The 15003-nt window shown below is 30.1% G+C and overlaps 1 protein-coding gene across 1 annotated transcript; it reads right to left on the reverse strand.

Moving 5' to 3' along the window:
• Window positions 1–5028: 5028 nt before the first annotated feature.
• Window positions 5029–14031, reverse strand: LOC113871962. The gene is made up of 17 exons (XM_027509063.1): window positions 13662–14031; window positions 13382–13450; window positions 13145–13240; window positions 12646–12887; window positions 12360–12498; window positions 12182–12238; window positions 11781–11915; window positions 10793–11028; window positions 10440–10484; window positions 10273–10347; window positions 8497–8863; window positions 7995–8189; window positions 7738–7860; window positions 7167–7352; window positions 6355–6488; window positions 5511–5697; window positions 5029–5373 (listed from the first exon to the last, which is right to left on the reverse strand). Exons 1-17 carry the CDS (start codon window positions 13869–13871, stop codon window positions 5272–5274), a joined length of 2598 nt encoding a protein of 865 aa, XP_027364864.1. The 5' UTR covers window positions 13872–14031; the 3' UTR covers window positions 5029–5271.
• Window positions 14032–15003: the final 972 nt, after the last annotated feature.

Genomic DNA, 15003 nt, shown 5'->3' on the forward strand with positions numbered 1-15003 from the left:
TGCAACATCTTAAAAACACTACTTGGCTTGTTTTTTCCCTTTGCCAGTGGAGAGTGAGTTGTGCAAATGAAGTAGATGAGAGTGACTTGCCCTGTGTTTCCTCAGGCAATAAATTTTAGAGGTTTGTCTGTAGCAAATTAAAATGAATGTTAAAGGTTATTGCAAAGACGGGCTTCTGAGTCACACTCCAATATGTTTATGACAAATATTATTAACTAGTATTTTTAAGATGTTGCTTGATAATATTTTAATATTTTATTTCTATTATTTTACCTTTTGTGTTTGGAAGAGGTATTTAATTTTTTTAGAAAATTTAAAATTTAAAATTTTAAAAAAATTAAATTAAATTATTCAAATTTTTATTATTTTAAAATATTTTATTTGGATATAAATATTAAATTTCCTTCATTTCAAATATTTTTTAATAGAGTAATTAAATTATTTAATTTTAAACAAAATAAATTTATCACTACATTTAATAAAATTAAGTAAAAATATGAAATTTAAATTATTAAGTTAAATATAATTGAATAAAATAAGATATGAATGAAACACACAATAAATAAATTAAGTAATTTTAAATTCTTACTCTTTTGTTAGGATTTAGAAATTTTTTTATTTTAATTTATTAAAAAAATTTACTAAAATTCTTAGAATTTTAAATTTTTAAATTCGATATCTAAATAACAATTTTTGACCTATAAAATTATAAATTCTTAAAAAAAATTACTCACTTAAAATATATCATCCAAATACATTCTTATTTTATTCTTAAAATTTATCCTTTTAAAATTTAAACTCGTTTTTTTTTACGAAAGAAAAAAATTAACTCCCTTCATGTATATGTCACATGTAAAAAATTAATAAAATAATAAAAGTAACATAAAATAAATAAGAACTTATCTTTTTAGTTACTTGAAATAATTTTTTTATAATTATTATAAAATAGTTTTTATATGATATTTTTTAATAAAATGTCCAGTAAAATTATTGCATTTAATTTATTACTATATCATAAAAAAAAAAGTTAAACTCAAGAATAGTGCTTTATATTTGTTCATAATCATAAAAGATAAATCAAATTTGTAATTGACAAATTCACAAGTTTTTATTGCTTCCTATTTTATTATTATTCTGCATTTATTTTTATTGAACTACAAATATCTTCTATAATAATCTCACTTGAGCCAGCTAAGATGATCATGAGTTGTCATCTTAAGATTGTAAATGTAGAATTTGAAACATTAGATTGTATTTTATTACTGAAATCAGATAGTTATAGTTTCAACATACCATTGAATGCTATATTTATAAAATATGATAATAATAAACTTAAATGTATAGATTTCAATATTTTTAAAATTTAATGCCATAAAAATATTAAAATGCAATGAAACCCCTATATTTTCCTTTATATACTTGGACACACACACACACTAGAGTGTCTGTGAGAGATAATAGAAATATCATACAAATTGGTGAAAGATCACAAACACAATGTTTACATCAATCCATGCATCTATCTTGGTTCTTATTACAACATGTTTGATGAATGGTTCAACCTTTGGTGAGTCTCTCAAAGGGTCTTCAACTCCATCCAACTTTTCATCAATCAAAGTTCAACAACCTCACTCTAATGACACAAACATTGACACACTTAACTTTGAAATGCGTTATGATATGTCCAGTGGCTCAGCACCAGTGTTCTTCTATTTCAACAATCAAACAACTCGCTATACTTTGCAAGGACAACCCATCCATTTAGAGGCTAAGTTCAATGATCCAAAAATTTGTTTAATGTATTGGGATGCACTTTGTGCCTTTTTTTATCTGTATGATAATAGATCAGATATACCCCATACTACCATTTACTGGTCAATGAGGAATGATGGTATATACCATAGCTGGGATAGCAAGAATTGGGATAGAAAGAAAAATTGGCAATCCCTTTTTTGTAGGCATTAATATTCTTTATCTTTCTTGTTAAATGTGTGTATTATGAATAAGAGGTGGCTTAAGTTCACTTTCCTCCATGGTTATATACAAAATTATAGAAAAAAGCACACTTTGATGCTATTAATTAACATATTTTGTTGAGAAGTTTTCGGCATGTCAATTTAGGTGAAATTGTAGAAAAATTTTTATGAGAAAAAAATTAGTATAAAGAATAAATAATTTTTTTCATAAATTAAAAATAATTTATATTATATATTTTTTTAATAAATTCTCTCATTTAACTTCTCTAAAATTTAAGAAAATAAGTTATTTCTAATTTATGAATTAAAATTTATTTACTTTTACACTATTTTTGTAAAAAATTATTCAAATTGGATGACACTGTTGGTGTTGTTGTACAGTTGAAATTTAAATTTCACATTAAAAAAATGTAATAGCATTAAATACAAACAATTTATTAAAATAAAGCTATAATTTTAATTGCTAAACAACATTAAAAAAATAGTGTATAAGTTTTGTCTAATTTATTTATATGTGATATTATATATAATTATTTTTATTATTTTATTATATATATATATATATAGGAGCGTCATAAAATTACCCTTAAAAAGCATAGAGACAACACTAGACGATCTCCCAATATAAGTAGCAAAACAACCAATGAGTAGTTGAAATTTAAAATGAGAAACAGAATGGGTAGATCAACGACCCTCTTGTTTCTTGTTCTTACAGTGTGTTTGATGAAGGGGTGGAGTTCTGCAGATTCTTCTCTCACCAATACCCATCATTTGGAGGATCACTCAAATGACACAAACATCAAGATACTATTTGTTGCCATTGTGAATGGGTTGCCCCCTAACTCACCCCCACTCTCATACTATTACAACGATGATCCAACTCTGCATTATCTGCCACCAGGAAAACGTTTCGTTACATTAACAAATTTTGAACGCAAAAGCTGTAAGGTGTTTTTGAACAAATTGTGCGTTTTTTTCGATGTATATGATCCCAACGTTGATGGAGGCCATCAAAGGATCTATTGGTTAGTCAGAAGCGATGGTGTGTATGGCGGCTATGATTCATATCAGTGGCCCAAAATAAAACCATGGCAATTCCAAGGTTGTTGATTATTAAATCCTCTATTTTCACTTGTGAAATAGTAATAATAAAAAAAGTGCTCGCATTTCTAGTTTGTTATTCCTTATTTTTTTAATTTATATTTTTATGTTTGAAATAAATAAGACAATTATAATAATTAATATAGTTTTTATCTATTTAATATGAATCTAGTAATTAGGTTACTTATTATCGAAAGTTGGTCTCTCTAACAAACAATATTATTTAAGTAAAATTTTAAATTTGAGTTTTTGTATATGAAAAAAAATTATGATAAACTCTTTCACTCTATATTTTCTTTAATTTTCAAATGAGAATCTCTCTCTAAATTTCAAAAAAATTCTCCTAACTAAAAATGCATCTTCATCGATGAATCATAGAAATTGCATTGTTAAGAATGGGAGGGAAATATATATCATTTAATCCTAGAGAGTTAAATAATAAACAGATCTACTTACTTAGTTTGACTTTGCATCACCAACTCCTTAGTCGTTAAGAAAAAGCAATATTATTAATTTTTTTTATAAGAAAAATACATTTTAGTCAATTTCTTAGCAAAACAATAAATGATGTTTAGATATAGTTTAAGAGGATGAGAGAGAAATTTATTATTTTTTGTCAAAGTGATTCATTTTAAAAGAGTAAATGCAGAAAAAGTGAAACGAACGGAAAGTGAAGAGTTAAAAATTTTAATTTTCTATTATTTAAAGTAACGTTATTAACATAGTTGTTAATATATTTTTATTATTATCAGTTAAAATTTATTAAAAATAATAAAAATTAGATATGTCTCATTTTTTATCATTTCTAAATTAGCATTTTTTTAATTTTTATTAATGTTTAATATTGATATATTAATCTTTAATGAAGAATTTTATTAAGGAAGATTTCAACTATATTTTTTAATATTTTTAACAATTTTAATTATTTTATAAAGAAAACATTAAATAAAAACTATATACTTGTTATTCTAGAAAAAAATCTTGTTGACTAACGTTCTTGTGATATTAATTAAAAGATTAGAAATAATTTTTTCATTAAAAATTATGTTAGATTGTATTAAAAATTACAAACATATTTATTATATATTTTTTTTAAAAATTACTTTTTGTTTCTCAATTAAGTAATTAGAACTTGTTTTTTAATAGTTAATATTTTTTTATTTAGTAATCGGAAGGATTTGAAAGCTTCAAAAAAGATGTGGTATATATATACCATACATATTATTTATCATTTTTAGTTAAATATTTTATATTTTTTTATCAAATAAATAATAGAATACACCTTTATTAATTTTTTATTGTATAAAAATTAGATATAAATAATTAAAACTACAAAGACTAAGAATGCATGTAAATTAAAATACAAGAACAAAAACAAATTAAACTAATTTTTAATTCTATCCCTCATTCTAGAGATTGGAATCCTCTCAACTATAACATTCACTGTAGAGGAATATAATTTTAAATATGACCATATTATTTAGCAAGGTTTAATATTTGTTATTTAATAAATGAGATTTAATACAATAAAAATATTATTATAGAACTATAAAAAATTAGTCTATTGCTTAAACAAAGTTTTTAGTTCAAATTCTTGTGTATATAAAAAATTTTCAATACACTCGCTCAGAATATTTAAATGCTTGTCGAATTCAAATTAAATTGTTTGAGAAACAGTGCAGTTCCCGAAAAAACAGGACTGAATCCTGATCCGTTTTGATTCTAATCCTTACAAATTTTAATTTTTTAAAAAACAATTCCTACCATCACTTCACTGTAACGTGAGCTGTACCTAAACATACATCAACAATTATTGCAAGATGATATGTCTAAATACACGTCACATGGTCAATAAGTGATGATAGAAATCACAGCATATATAAGTTTGAAATCCCCTCCACGCTCCACAGGGTAACTTCAAACCACAGCCGCATGACAGAGAAGTTCCTCGCAGTTTAAAAAAATACAAATCAATGTAACCACGTGATTAAGTCATATCCCAGTGACACATTGAAACATCTAACATATGTACAAGCAAGTTTATGTCCACAACGGAACACAAGTAAATGAATGGACGTAATGATGAAAGGCTGTGAAATTAATTTCCCAAAACATTCCAATCAGACAGCCACACTAGCTTGAAGCCAAAGACAGGATTGACATTTCAATCACTAACCAAACTTTTATTGTAGATTTATGAAATATATGCCTTGACCAATTCTGTGTAGCTGTAAACTAAACCTGTCCTTGGGCAGGTGATTCTACCATTATTCTTCTTAGCCATATCTTCAAGAGCCTGCCAAGGAGCAAAGATAACAATCAAAATTAGCCTCATGTTTTATGCTTATATATAGAATAAGAGTATCTTAAAGAATGTGTTATTAGCAATTTTCTATATGGAACGTTTAGAAGAACATCCAGAATAACAAGGACCTTGGTGCTATAGACATATCCATTGGGCAAGACTTGCGGGGGGTTCTCAGTGTCCATTAGCTCCTTTGTTATATAGCAAACAAGCTTAGAGTGATGCTGCTTTGAAAATGGTAATGGTGCAGCTAGTGTGCGGAAAGCCTCCTGTGATAGAGGATCCTCTTTTGTGCAATCATCCTCGTAACAATATCTTTATCAAGTCAAGGGACATATCGCAATAGAGTTAGCCTTGACAATGCAAAGAGAAGAAAACAAAGTTGAAATGAAAACCAATCAAATTAACAAGAGGCTTTAATGTTATAAGTATGACCCTTGAAATCATCCATGAGGATTTAAAGTTAAACGATGAGAAGCACAAGAGTGGCTGAAGCCATACTTAGGATGAATTATACGACTGGTAATAATAGAACAGTAAAACCTTGAGAACTAGCATTTATGAATGAACACTGTACCTCAGTTGCCAGTGAAAAATGATATCTATACTGTACCCCCCAAATAAGTAACGATTAATGTGAATTGCTACATTGAAGCCCAAGACTGGATATTATCAACGACAAATATGAAATTTCATGCGATGAATGCTTTTGAATTTGTCAAATATATAAAGTTTCAAGATACCAGTACGAAGTTAATCTCTCCAATAAAATGGATTCAAATTAATAAACCCATTAAATTTCCATCAAGTCCCTCAAAAGGATAAGGAAGTCCAACTGGTTTAAGACTTTTTTAGGAGAGTGGGTGTTTCAGTTATATATATGCAAGCGTTGCTATCAACACAGCATAGGAGCATTTAAGATAAAAGAATGTTTGCAGATAATAATCTATGGTTCTAGTTGTTAATGGATACGGAGTCTTGAGAGCAGACAGGCCAGCTTGCAGATAGATATTGAGCAAAGGCTCTAAAGTCATGCCATATAACTTGCAGAACTCCTGTTTGAACTGGTCCACTAGATAATCCCATTGCTTAGCTTCAAATAAAACCTGTAAAAATTTATGCAAAAGAAAATAGTAAATATTTCAGTGCTGAAATCCAGCTCCCGGAAAATAGATCATAATGCAGGATCAAGCAAAAGTCCTAGCAAAGTATCAAAATGCAGTTTGACCGATATCATGTTGGTAGACTTTATTGAAAATACAAAAGACATGAAGATTTTCTTCAATAAGTAATACGAGAAAAATAAAAATAGTTATCAAGTTGTGAATCACATCAATAATCATTAGTTCAATTTTAGTCACAAATCGTGAATCATAATGTATTTACTGTACGATTTAGAAACACATAATAAAAAGGCTGAAATTTACACAGGTCCATGCCTAAAATACTCAAGTCTCAAATGCACACTTAAATGTCAAATATCACTTAAGGAAATAGTGTACTCCAGTAGTGCCATAATATCATCATAAGTCTTGTGCCATAAGTAAGCTCAGAAGTACTAATTCCAATATAGATAAACCATTTCGGAGTTATATTGTGAACACCCAGAACCAGAAGAACCAAAAATAAAACCAGAACAAGAGAAACCAAACAGAAAGAGGCGAGTGACTGGTCTCCAAATGCCAACAATTAGGGCCCCTGCCACTCTGAATGAAAACAGAGCAAGAAACAGGGGATCCCTTCAATTCCTTTAACATAACAATTCACACATGTGGCATGCTTACCTTGTATGTAGCACATTCAGTATCCCTTTTAAAAGCTAGTGTTGCAATGACTCGCTGCAATTCTTTCATGTGGGTGGCTCCCCATGGTGCAAGATATTTCCTAGCATATGTGATAGCTCTCAAATTGTTCTCAGCTCTTACCAATTCTATGAACTCCTGAAGTCTCAACTGGAACTCCAATTTACTCTGTCATCATTAAACCGCTAGAAATTAATAATAAATATGATGTGATGCCTTATCGACATTTATGCAATGTTTAATAAAAAGTGCCACAGTATGAGAATTCTCATGGCACTGGTGGATATTCAAGATCGTCCAGCTTAGCACTAGTTTAGAATTTTATTTTTTTCAATTTGTAATATATATATATATATATATTTATATTTATATTTGTCTATAAATGTTTATCGTAATCCAGAGGTTATCCTTCTCTTATAAATGAATATATTCTATAGTTGCAGTATGTCATAGATAATCTTCTGTTCTCAAGATTGAGAACCAAATAAATCCAAAAACATAAGCTTTATGCATGATGCCCCAACAATTAATATGTTCAAAAGGCAGTATAAACCTTAGACTTCTTCAGCCTTGATTTGTTATCGGCACACCATCCTAGGGCAGGTGCAACGTCCTTATTTTGCAAAGCATCAATAACCTTTTTTGCTTCTTGGAATACAACAATATCAACAAGATCCTGATCCCCCAAGATGAATAATATTACTGTTAGAACCAAGTCACACAAAATGCAGATTTCAAACTACTACACAGAGAAGAACCAGAAGGAGAAGAATATTGCCAGCATCCACAGATGACCACCACATTTATTACCTGCAAGTTGCTGCTTTCGGCAAGTTTCACTGCCGTGTCATAATATGACATCCTCAACATGTAATCAACAAGAATCCGCTTCAACCGAGTGTTATTCCATTCTGACATATTTTCTGCATCAGCAGATTCCAAGTGATCGATACGTACACGACATTTCTGTGCTTGCAAATGCTCAGCTCGACTTCCTTCCTCCAACTGAACATGTTTTTCACAATTACAAACGATAATAATCACGAACTTACAAAAAGAGGTATAAATTTCCAATTACGTGACAGTTAATCAATGTAAACAATATGCAGAACAGAATTAACCACGAAGCATGCCATAAATCATAACTACTCACAGTAACCACATTACTACTGCGAATCAAAATTGATCAAATGGAAAGCCAAAACTCAAATCATGCTCCAAAACCGTAACTATACGAAACCAGAACAACACAAAATCTTGTGCATCACGCGTTGAATCGAAATTCGAATCGCAAAATTAGGTCAGCAGTTACCTTCCTCTTGAGCCCCTGCAGGCGGGAGACGAGGGAGTTAAGGTGATTGACGGCGTCGTCAGGGGACAAGGCGGCGGCAGCTTCGGTGACGCCGGAGATAACGGCGGACATCTCCTTCTCGACGGCACGGTGGTTGGCTCGGATGGTTTTCTTGTAGTGCTCGAAAGGGACCCTAAGGAACTGGTGTTCCAGCTTCAGAGACTCCGTTAGTTGGGGAATGTTCGACGAAGGAGGGGGCGTGGGGTTGCCGGCGGCAGTGGCGGCGATCGGGGTTCCGCTACTGTTGTTGCCGTTGGGAAGGGAATCCATTTCCATTGGGAACGACGGAGACAATGGAATCTCAGACTTGGAGTGGATTGGATAAATGTTCCTCAAAAATAAAATTCAATTTATATTTTAATCCTTTACAAAGAAAAAATAAATCTTAATGTTAAGAAAGAAAGACAAAGTTTAAAATATATTAAGTTCTAATTAATTTGTATTTTATTTATATTAAGATTGATATTAATAATATTTATATAACAAATATATTTATTCATTTAATATAAGTCATCAATTAATCATTTATTATTGCAAGTATTCTTAAATGTATTTTAAATTTTTATAACATAATCATTTTTTAATAATAAGAATGATTTTTGCGTAATTTCCTTAACTTTTCACTTATATTAACTAGTTTCAAAAATTTAATGTTTTAAAATAAATTTTTCAATAAAATTTTTTAAATTATATTAATAAATATTTTATAATATGATCCTATATATAAAAGAATAACTATCTATATTTTCTTAGTTTTAGCTATAAAAATTATTTTTGTATGTGTCAAATGACTTATATCAAGAAATTGATAAATAGTAATTTTTTTATTAAAAAAACAGTATTTAATTCTATTAATGAATTATATTTTGCATAATTATGAAAATTTTATAAAAAATTATTATATATAAATTCTTATTGTCTCACTGTCACCATACATTAAAAAATTATTATAAAAAATAAATACCTATTTAAGATGAGTCAATTTTTTATATACATTTTTATTTATTAAGAAATTTATTTTAATAAAATACTCATTTAATATATAAGATACTAAATTAATCATTTAGTATTTAGTATACTAGATATTTTTTAAAACGTGTAAATTTGATATATAACAATTTCTTATTTATATTCCTAAATTAATTATTTGTCTTATAAATAAGATCAAAGCAAAATTATTATCATAAAAAGAGGTTTAATTGTAAAGTTTGAATTTTTAACATTAATAGAAAAATGGGATTATAACCATCTTAAATTTTAACAATTCAAAAAGCTTCATTATCTAATCTTAATTATTTACAGTAAGTTTTAACACTGGCTCTTAATTATAACCATCTCTACATAAATGTATTATCTCATCTTAAATTCTAACATAAAGAAAGGTCAAGTTCAAATCTTGTATCTATCCCTCGTGAATTTAATGTCCTATCGTGGTAGATTGACCTCTGATTTGAACATTACTTGTCAAATGCTAAGTATTATTCTGTAATCAATTTGTTGCCCAATATGCAATTCAATTTCAAGAGTCACAAAGAATTTGTTAGTTACTGACTCGACGGGCATAATGAAATTATAAATTAAATTAGATGATCCATGACGAAGGGTAAGAAGATCGTCCAGCAGGGCAAATTACATTTAGAATTTACATTGATCATGGCAAGAGATTCGAGAACCAGAATAACAAAATCCCTAAGAAATTTTCTAGTACAAAACTGTTCATTAGATCATGTTTCAAGCCATGTCAAGGATCCCATTATCAAATACTTGGTCGGAAGTTCTCCACTAGATGGCCCAAGGTATGTTATCTTCTTTCTGTAATGTACAAATCAAGTCAGAAAAGCCAAGTGTCGTGAAAACGTTGTTTATAATCAATGAAGTGAATCATAAAATCAAACGATACAAACCTCTGAATGTCAACGTCTGTTACATAGATAAAGCCCGCAACATTGCTGCACCAAAAAAAGTGACACGATGGTAAAGAAGTATACTTGGAGGAAATGGGAAAAAGGGTACATAATATATATTCTCAAAGTAATTTCTTATTTTAAACCTAGGATAGGCTGTCAATAAATCCCGCAAAAAAGAAGTTAGATAATGGAGGGCATACACATGAAAGTTTGGCTATTCAGAAAATTGAAGTTTTGGGATGGGTGCATTTGGGAGTTGTTATCCATTAAAATCCAAAATTTAAGTCTTAATATGACATAGGTCTCAGAACTGAATTACAAAAGTTAATCATCAAAAGGATCATAGTTACCTGGTGATGATTTCATCAGGTTCCTTGGCAAATGAGACAGCAAGGACTAAGTGGAGCAAATCACGATTTATATTAACAGGTACAACTCTTGTTGGATCTGCAGCAGGTTCTGCTCCAACAGGCAGGGCTGAGCGCGGGGCCTGTGGCCCTCCCCCAACTCGATAAACATGCAAGTCACCGAAGTTTGCAATATTAGAATGTGGAGAAAGATCATTTGAAAGGCCATAGAAGTATTCCTGCATCAATATCAGATGATAGCAACTTCCATTAGACAAAAAACAGTTGAACAGGCACAATACTGCAAGTGAATATAAAGGAGGGGGGATTGAGAGAAAAAAGAAAACCCTTAAAAACATCCAACAGAAGGGATTGCCCACAACATAAAAGTGAACTTATGTCAGTTTTATATTCCACACAAATATGTAACTGCATGCTTTGTCATACATACAGCAGCTAAGAAACTAAGAAACATTTGATGATATTCATGTTGACAGTTCAAACATTCACTGCATCACTCTACTTAAGCAGTTTTAAAAGCAAGATTAAACTTTCTCGCTTCACTCATATTCACAATTGTTTATAAGACCAGTTTTTGTTCCTAAACATTGAACCATTTTTTTTCATATCTATTTACAACAGTATTTGTGGTGCAAGTTGAATTGTGCCATAAAACAGTAACAATACACTCCTATACTAAATACTAACAATTAAGTGCATGTTTGGTTGAGATTTTTTTGGAGAAATAATCCCTTATTTTTCAAAAGCTCTCTCAAAAAACTGACAAAAATAAGTAGTTATCTGTCCAAAATAAGCAAAACCCAACATACACAAATAAATAAGCTCAGAAGAATAAAACCAGCAGACAACACATTTTCATAGTTTAAACAGAAATCCTCTAAAATGACAAACAAAAAGGAGCGAAAGATCATGATATGGTTAACACACGTAGAAAATAATAAAATATCCAAAAGTGGACAAGTAGGTTTACCCTTATCCTATAACTTCTAGCCTTTTGACGGACTTTTGTATTCCTAGATACAACTCCACCAGACCTCTGAAGTTTCACAACGTCTACTTTGGGCTCACCCTTGAGCACTTCTTTGAGCATGCTGCATAGTTTTTCCTACAAGGAGTTCAAAAGGAAAGCCTAAGAAACTGAGAAACAAAAAGGTATACATCCCAGCTCTGTAGCATCTTCCTTGCATCTCAATCCCTCCCAGAAATGAAAAATCTTTCATTAAAAAATGTGAAGGTATGAATCAACAACAATGTACAAGGAAAGTCTGATACCTAAAATACCAAATACAAGTGATATTTTAGGGCTTATTGGAACTAACTTTCAATGCACAACTAATATGAATTATGAAAGATGCACAAATGGAACATTACCTGACCCAAAACCAAAACAACATTGGCCTTCAACGTGCGAATTGCATGCAAGAGCAACTGCAACAAAATAAACACCCCCCCCCCCCAACACCACCACAAAAAAAAATAGTGGTGAGTTTAGTTCCATGCTTGAGTAGTAATTAGTTTAACAGCAAGATAAAGTTCAAAGGCCAATTACATCATAGCCTACTCCCTCTATCCATCCCATAGTATTTATCACCATGCCTGCAGCTCGAGATTCAGCATTTCCCACAAACTGTCTCTCGAGCATTCCTGCGAGCTCCTTGACAAGCACTTTGTACAATTCTACATTATTACTGAAAAAAAATACACAATATATTTGGTTATTGGATTTTCAATTCCTTCATGTGCTATATCAATGATTTCAAAACTTCAAATTAATGAACGTTCAGATGTTTTGTCAATCTTTTACTGAAAATATGACAAATTACAGCACCAATTACCTCGGAGTTGTGTGCCCATAAAAGTAAACAAGGGGCATTTCAAGAGGAATGCCTTCCACGGGATCTATGGGCATTTCAATTGGAGTAGCAGCAATGCATCCAGGAATTGTTATAGATCCTTGACCAATATCCAAGTCAACAAAGGTAGGCTTCCAACCTTGTTTAGCTGCCCAACTAAGAAGCATCCTTGACAAGGTACTCTTTCCAGAATCTGTAGGTCCTACGACAATCACCCTAGGGCCCTGACCAACCAAATCTCGCTAATTCACATACTACAGCTTTACAGTTTTCACAAGAAAGAAATAACAATGCTGGTATCTAGAGCTGGAATATTGCAATCCATTATTTATTATATAAGCCATGCAAATTAAGTAAAAGCAAACACATTGATAGCACATGAAGGAATTGAAAATCCAATTCTGCAGTTCAAAGAGAGACATTGACAGTACAAAATATAACTAAGCAGTGAAAATCCAATTTGCACTGAAAAAACAATTACCTGAGAAGATTCAGAATCATCCGGTGATGAAGCTTTGGCACGACTTCTTCTTCCATCAAGTACAGCATGCACATTTACATAACTAACCATCGGTGTCTGCACCCAAAAAAAAGTTGCAATCACCTCAACAGTCATTTCTCAAGTGGTCTTCTGTTATAATTTTGCCTTGCCACGTTACAATGAGTCTGAAAGAAAGAAAACATGTAATAGACCCACATTGCTCTACCTAGTACCTACCTCGTCTGCAGTATAGTCAGTTTCAGTAGTACCATCCATTTCAATAGTTGCACCATACCAAGTAAACACCTGAAACAAATTCTATTTCACTTAATAACCGGCAAAAGGGGCTTTTCACTATTTCACTGTCACATGTAAATTAATCCAACAGCAATGCAGTAATTAAAATAACATCAACAGTAGCACCGCTTCATTAACAAGAACAACAAGGTTTCAATTGAAGCATCAGAATGCAATATATCAATTCAGAGTGAGTGAGAAACGATAAAGAAGAAATTACAGCAAACTTGAGCCTGGGAGGAAAATTGAGCCAGATTTCAGGGGGAAGCTCGGAGCCAAAAATCTCGGCGGTGCCGTTAAGGAGTCGAAGGCGAAGAGGTGCGTCGTTGCCTACTTCTATTCTCAGTTCACTTTCTCTCTCCAATTTCACTTGCCTAATTGCTGATCCCAAACTGGAACCACCTGCGGGACCTGCACCACCGTACGCCATTTTTTTACTCTCCTAAAACTCCAATTTCACCCGCTTTACTTCGAATAAAATTTTTCTGCAATCTGCAATTGATTATAATGCTTTGACAGTTAGGGTTTGGGAATTGGAGCAACCAACTGAAAGGCCAAGAGACTTGGGAAACAGAGAGTCGTGAGAAGACGACAAGTTACAGTTTTTTTTAAAATAATAATGGATCACATAATTTAATTTATTAATAGCATCAAATGTCTTAATTTTTAATGTTAAAATATAAATTTTAATTTCAAAATTTGAATTTACACGATTAAAAATTTTTATAACTTAAATATAATGAATTATTTTTTTAATATATAAAACTTACTATTTTAGTGGTTGAGTTGAAATTATAAAAAAAATTATTTTTGAACATGTTTCATTAAACATATGTTAGAAAATTTATTAATATTATTAAATAATAATAATTTTATTATATTAATAATTTTAATGCTTAAATTTTAAAATTTGTAGTTTAAAAATAATAGTCCTTAACAAATAAATTAGAAAACATAATATTTAAAATATACACATTATTATTAAAGTTTATAAATATTTAATTAATCTGTCTCTTTTTCTTGTATATGTTTGTAAACATTAACTCATAAAAATAAAATAGTTATGAGTTGACTCTCTATTTCGTCTTAATCTTCAAAATAATATGTTATCAAATTTCAGGTAAAAATGTTATATAAAATATAAATTTAAAGTTAATTAATAATCATATTTTTAATTTAATCTGACTGTATAACACAACCCATAACATGTTAAATTATAAAATATAAAATATATAATATGATTATTAAATGTTAAGTTGAAGTTATAAATAGGTAAATTTTTATAATTCTATATAAATTTATTATTTAATACATTATATAATATTAAAAACATGTTTTATTGTTACTTATCCGATATCAATTAAATTAATAAATCATGAATTAAAATTTAAAAAAGAAATGTAACAACTAGGCCCCAACAAGACAAAGGTTCATGCAAGAATAAAACACAAATCTATTATTACATCTGATGACTCTTTGGCGAGTGGTGTTTCTCTTTTGTGACGCATCATTATGCATGGCAACACCTTTTCAATTTGGTGGCTTAGCTATCTTAATAATAT

The sequence above is a fragment of the Abrus precatorius genome, unplaced genomic scaffold (genome assembly GCF_003935025.1).
Source record: "Abrus precatorius isolate BTA unplaced genomic scaffold, Abrus_2018 Scaffold7, whole genome shotgun sequence".
NCBI lineage: Eukaryota > Viridiplantae > Streptophyta > Magnoliopsida > Fabales > Fabaceae > Abrus > Abrus precatorius.

Coding starts and splice junctions, on each gene's coding strand:
- LOC113871962 (XM_027509063.1), bottom strand. CDS start 13,871: ATGGCGTACGGTGGTGCAGGTCCCGCAGGTGGTTCCAGTTTGGGATCA. Junction 11,916..12,181: donor TTGTTTTGGTTTTGGGTCAG/GTAATGTTCCAT, acceptor AACTCCTTGTAG/GAAAAACTATGCAGCATGCT. Junction 10,485..10,792: donor CCTGATGAAATCATCACCAG/GTAACTATGATC, acceptor TTTTTGGTGCAG/CAATGTTGCGGGCTTTATCT.